General features: G+C 38.6%; 1 protein-coding gene across 1 annotated transcript; it reads left to right on the top strand.

Annotated features, from left to right (window-relative positions):
* The first annotated feature begins 547 nt into the window (after window positions 1-547).
* Window positions 548-1,221, top strand: LOC149230570 (metallothionein-like protein EMB30). The gene is made up of 3 exons (XM_089376082.1): window positions 548-685; window positions 838-888; window positions 979-1,221. Exons 1-3 carry the CDS (start codon window positions 636-638, stop codon window positions 1,058-1,060), a joined length of 183 nt encoding a protein of 60 aa, XP_089232208.1. The 5' UTR covers window positions 548-635; the 3' UTR covers window positions 1,061-1,221.
* Window positions 1,222-5,381: the final 4,160 nt, after the last annotated feature.

Raw genomic sequence — 5,381 nt, 5'->3', positions numbered from 1 at the left:
TTAGATATTGACTTATTAACTTGTCAGTGAAAAAATGAATTTTTAGTAAATGAGAAAAAGTTCCACATGTAAATGTAAATGAGAAAAAGTTTTACATCTATTGTCCAATCAATATGAGATATAGTTTTATATCTTATTTCAAAATTAAAAACCAATTAATGGTACTATAAAAAAGCCAAGTTATTCCATCATTATGATTATAATTAAGTCCATTAAAATTGTATCAAAAGTAAAGTTAGGTTTCCGAGTCCCACGCAATAATATATGAGGACGTGAAGCGCGATATTAAAATGAACGGTGGTAACCATCTCAATAATGTTAGATTCTTTTCATTTACCTATACATCCAATAATGCTAAAAATGACGTGCTGATCCCCGGCGTTATTGAGTCCAGAAGATGCCTTTCCCAAAGTTGAACTTCAATACGCCCGTCGGATCTACTAGATCGGACGGCTGTGACTCACCACCGACTTCATCACTTTCGAGGAGGCTTCCTTGGCCCGCTTCCCCAAGCAGGTGGGCTGTGGCCTGCCCTCTATATATTTGCGGGCGAGCAGGGAGTTTGAAAAGGTAAACGGGCACTTGAGAAGCTGCAAGTTAACGAATTGGTTTCTGTGATAATTGTTGTTGCGAACATGTCGAGCGACTGCGCAAATTGTGACTGCGCTGACAAGAGCCACTGCACGTATGTTCTCTACTCTTTTCACAGTTTTTTTTTTTTTAATCTCAATTTCTTATCTATCTCTCGTTTTCCTTTTCAAATTTCGTGTCGTTTGTCACGAGTTCGAATCTAGCTACGTCTGAGCTCGTTCGATTTTGGGTTGTTTTGTTTCACAGTAAAAAGGGCTTCCAGATGGACCGTATTGTGGAGACCACTTATGAAATGGGGTATTGCGTTATATGTAGTTGTTATAACTTTCATTTGTATGGTTTCAGAATGATATGATATTTGAAATTATTTTGTTTTGGTGTAAACAGGCCTGCTGCAGATGTATCTATGGAGAACGACTGCAAGTGCGGCCCCAACTGCCAGTGCGGTACTTGCAGCTGCCACACCTGAGTCAATATGTTCCCTTTAATAGTGCTCGTCTCTCCAATTGGTGTCTAATAATAAGTCCAGTATGTTCCAGCAGACATGAAGGATGTTTGTGCAGTGTCACAGATGTTACTTTACCAGGACTTTTAAATAAAGACTCAGTCTTCATAGATTTGGGATTTTCAGCGCGGCTTGTATGGTTCATGGCATGCCAATTATTATGCTACTCACCTTAAGTTCTGAAATTGACATTTATAGATTTGCTAATATTTGGTTTTAAATTAAAGTACGTTTACATGAAATTGCATTATTAATCTTAAGATTGTTTAGTATGAGTATTAATAGACATGGGAATTTTGACTTCAGATCTTTCTGATCTCCTTTAAAAAATGTTTATGATAAATTTCTATAAAAATGTTTTAAATAAATCTGCATTGCTTATGTTATATAAGCTTCTTAATAAAAAATTTTAAAATATTTATAATTCTCTTTAATTTTGTTTTTTATTTTTATTTTTTTTTTCAATTAAATATGAAATATTGTTGTTGATATAAAGGTAATAAATTAAATTGAATAACAATTGAAATTCACAGAACATAATATTATTAACCGGTCTACATTCTTTATTTTTTTATTTAATATAAATTAATTTAAAAATGAAAATCAGGAATTTTTGTTTTATGTTTAATTTTAAAAAATATTTTAATAATTAAAATAAGTGGAATATGAGAATATATTCTTTCTAAAAATGTGTTCAATATTTAGTTTTATTATTTATTATTGTAGTTAAAATCATAAATTTTTAATTTCATCTTTTTTCCCTTGGAAAAGTTGTAATTTTCATTAGTAAAGGAAAATTACATGTTGTATATGCAAAGTGCATATGATGTATGTGAGGCAAAGCCTCTGGCAAATAGGAGTATCTAATTTAAAAAAATTAGTGCCTTATATCCACGCAGGGAGGCACTATTCTACAAAGATTGTTCAGCAAAAAAACAAAAATGACTCTACATAGACAGTGTATGTCTCCTATATATACATTTCATAATTTAAAAGCATAAAATATTTACAAATGCTAGAAAATGTAAAAAAAAAACAGGCTTTGAGCCATTTAGTTTGTGATGTCCATAAACGGTCGATGGTAAAACTAGGAATGAGTACCATCCCTCTGTTCCCGAATCAGCCAAGTGCCGAAAGGCCTGACCGCAACTTCTTTGAATAGAAGATCGACAGCTATGTTTCGTTCCCTGTAAATATGACAGCATGCAAATGAGTCAAAATGTGTAATGAGTCAGTGCACCTCATCCAATATATGTCTTGGAGAATATGTAGAGAAATTTGATGTTTTGTTTATCTAGTTACAAACAATTTTTGAGTCACCAAACAATTGTAGATTTCTACAGTGTTTTTCCGGTGCAAATTGAATGAGATATTTTGTTGTGATTAGTTCGGCGAAATTGTTTGAGCCTCTTCCCAGTCCCATTTTAATATGAAAGTGGTGGGATTCAGATAAGTACAGTATGACACCTCCCCCACATCCAGCTTCCTATGTTGAATCATCGAAAAATGCCCATGGTTGAGAGTAATTTATGGCTTCGGGGACAATGATTATGGGCATGGAGCTTTCCTCATCTTCAGGGATGATGTTGTAGTCTATCAGGATATGAGCTATGATGGAGGGCCAGTTGGGAGCAATATTCTGAAAAATGTATCTATTGCGGGCTATCCAAATTGCCTAGCAGATAAGGAGGGGAAGGTTTCTAGCCTTTGTCGGGGCTGCATTAGTCCACCATATAGATCATGCATCCTTAACAATCAAGCCCTGCCAACTGTTCTGGGAGGGAAAGGTCAATAGGATCGAGCTCCAGAGATCCTTTGCAGCTTGGCATGCAAGGAAAAGGTGGTCTATATCTTGGTTGTTGTTCTTACACAAGCAACACCAAAAGGGGTCATGCTGTGCATGTTTGATGAGGTTATCACCAGTGGGAATCTTATATTTTAGGATTGTCCACATGAGTAGATGGGTCCTGGGGGGCGCTTTGAGCTTCTACATATGCTTCCACCAGAGTTCGATTGCTTGTGGTCGATGAGTCTCGACTAATACAAGATAGCCCTCCTTAGGGGAGTATTTCCCTGATTTTGCAAGCGCCCAGATTATCTCGTCCTCCCCTTCGAAAATTCTAATGTGAGATTCAGTTAGGGCTGCTTTGTATTTAGCCCATTGTTGTTCCCATTGCTGTGGTATGTGCAAGATGTGGGCGATTTCCAAGCTTGTTGAAGCAAGGTGGTATATTCAGAGTCCACAATATGACAAATATGTGTGATGCCTGCAATGCTGAGATGGTTTTTAAGCTCTATAGGAAGCCTGTGAGCGTTCCCGCATCCAATCCAAGGATCTTCCCCTATACGCATGGATGTGCCAAATTGTATTCTCTAGGTAAGACCCGCTCGAATAATGGTCAGTGATTTCAGCACTGCCTTCCATATGACTGGTATCCCTGTGATACTTCGGTGTGGCTGTTGTAGGCAGTCCATAAAATTTAAAGGGGCAATGTATTTTGAAACAGACACCATACTCCATAGGCTGTTCATGGTGATTAACTTCCAACTAAGCTTTGCTGCCAGCATTGAGGAGAAGTCCTCCAGCTTCTTTATGTCCCACCCTCCCCATTTCTTTGGTAGGGTAAGCGCCTCCCATTTGACCCAGGCGAAGATTCTCCCTCGCTGTTTTCCCTTCCAAAGAAACCTGCAATAGAGATTTTGTATTCTAGAGAGGATGCCCCTGGGTATCCATGCTAAAGACATCTAATATACCGGAGTGGCCTCAAGAATTGCTTTTATAAGTACTAATCTGCTTGCTCTGGATAGGTACTTGTGGTACCAGGTGTTGAGCCTTCGTTCCAATTTGGAGATAAGCTATGTCCAATCTTCTATCTTATAACCCATGGGCTTTAGCCTGTATCCCAGATATCTAAGGCCATCCTCCATTCGCAGAAGGGTAAAAGGGAATCTATGGAGAGAAAATTATATCTCATGGGGGGAGCATCTAGGAGCTGTAATGGTGGACTTGTTGCAGTTGATAACCATGCCGGTGGCAGTTTGGAATAAAGAGAAAGTGTTCTTCATTATAGTCAGGTCCTCTATGCCACCATTGAGGAATATCAACACATCATCCACAAATAATAAGTGAGTCAGGATGCATCTGTCAGTGGTTCTGATTCCTTTGAGCCTTCCCCTGTTATGTTCCTCTTTTATCAGTCTACTAAGCCCTTCCATGATGAGTAGAAATAGTAGAGGAGACAGAGGGCATCCCTGCCTGAGGCCTCTTTCTGAATGAAAGAAAGGCGATGCCGCTCCATTTACAAGGACACTGAAAGATATATTTGTTATACAACACATGATCCATTTAATAAACTCATATGGGAAGCCAAGGTGTGTTAGGAGCATTCTGATATACAACAAGCTTACTCTATCAAATGCTTTGGAGAGATCTACCTTTAAGATCATACCTTTCATCTTCTTTGATTGTAAAGAGTGCAGTACTTCTTGTGCAATTTCAACCGCCTCATGGATCTGACGATCTTGGAAGAAAGCAAATTGCTCAAGGGAAATATCAGTGGATAGGATGGGGCAAAGGCGATTGGCAATGATTTTGGCAATAATTTTGTATATGCGGTTTCACAGGGATATGGGGCGGAAATCATCAAAGGAGGCCAGGGTATTGGATTTGGGGATGAGGGCTATGAAAGTGGTATTGAAAGCTTCATACATCTTGCCATTGATCCGGCAATCTTCAATGGCCTTAAGGAGATCTGCTCCAAGAGTCTAAGAAAAAGCCAAGTAGAACTCCATCGACCATCCATTTGCCCCTAGGCTTTTGTCTTGCTTGAAACATTTTAATGTGGCCTCAAGTTCCCCTAGCGTGACTTCCCTGTTCAGTTCCATGGCAGTCTCCTGATCCAAAAATCAGGGAAATAGTTGTGCCACTCGAATGACTTCAGCAAGAGTGGAATTTGGGGGAGCCCTGTATATCTGCTTAAAATGGGTTGTGGCCATGGTTTCTAGATGTGGAAAGGTGTTAACTATGTTCCCCTTCTCATTTGTGAGCTGCCATATGGAGTTAAAGGCTTTTTGGCCCTTTGAAAATTTGTGCTAAACTTTCGTGTTATCGTCTCCCTCTAGCAACCAGATTTCCCTTCTTCACAATCTCTAGGACTCTTCTCTATCCTTTAGGATTTTGCATCTCTTAGATAATAAGGATGTGATCTTTTCCTTTTGTTCATTCGAGGTGAAGACCCCCCCTTAATCATTATCGAAATCAACAATCTTTGTTTCGGTATCCCTT

The sequence above is a fragment of the Pinus tabuliformis genome, chromosome J, assembly GCF_031772625.1.
Source record: "Pinus tabuliformis cultivar Carrire ecotype Pingquan chromosome J, CPIR1, whole genome shotgun sequence".
NCBI classification, from domain to species: domain Eukaryota; kingdom Viridiplantae; phylum Streptophyta; class Pinopsida; order Pinales; family Pinaceae; genus Pinus; species Pinus tabuliformis.
Note: the sequence above shows the minus strand (reverse complement) of the source record. Positions and strands in the feature narration are given on the sequence as shown.

Coding starts and splice junctions, on each gene's coding strand:
- LOC149230570 (XM_089376082.1), top strand. CDS start 636: ATGTCGAGCGACTGCGCAAATTGTGACTGCGCTGACAAGAGCCACTGC. Junction 686..837: donor GCTGACAAGAGCCACTGCAC/GTATGTTCTCTA, acceptor TTTGTTTCACAG/TAAAAAGGGCTTCCAGATGG. Junction 889..978: donor GAGACCACTTATGAAATGGG/GTATTGCGTTAT, acceptor TGGTGTAAACAG/GCCTGCTGCAGATGTATCTA.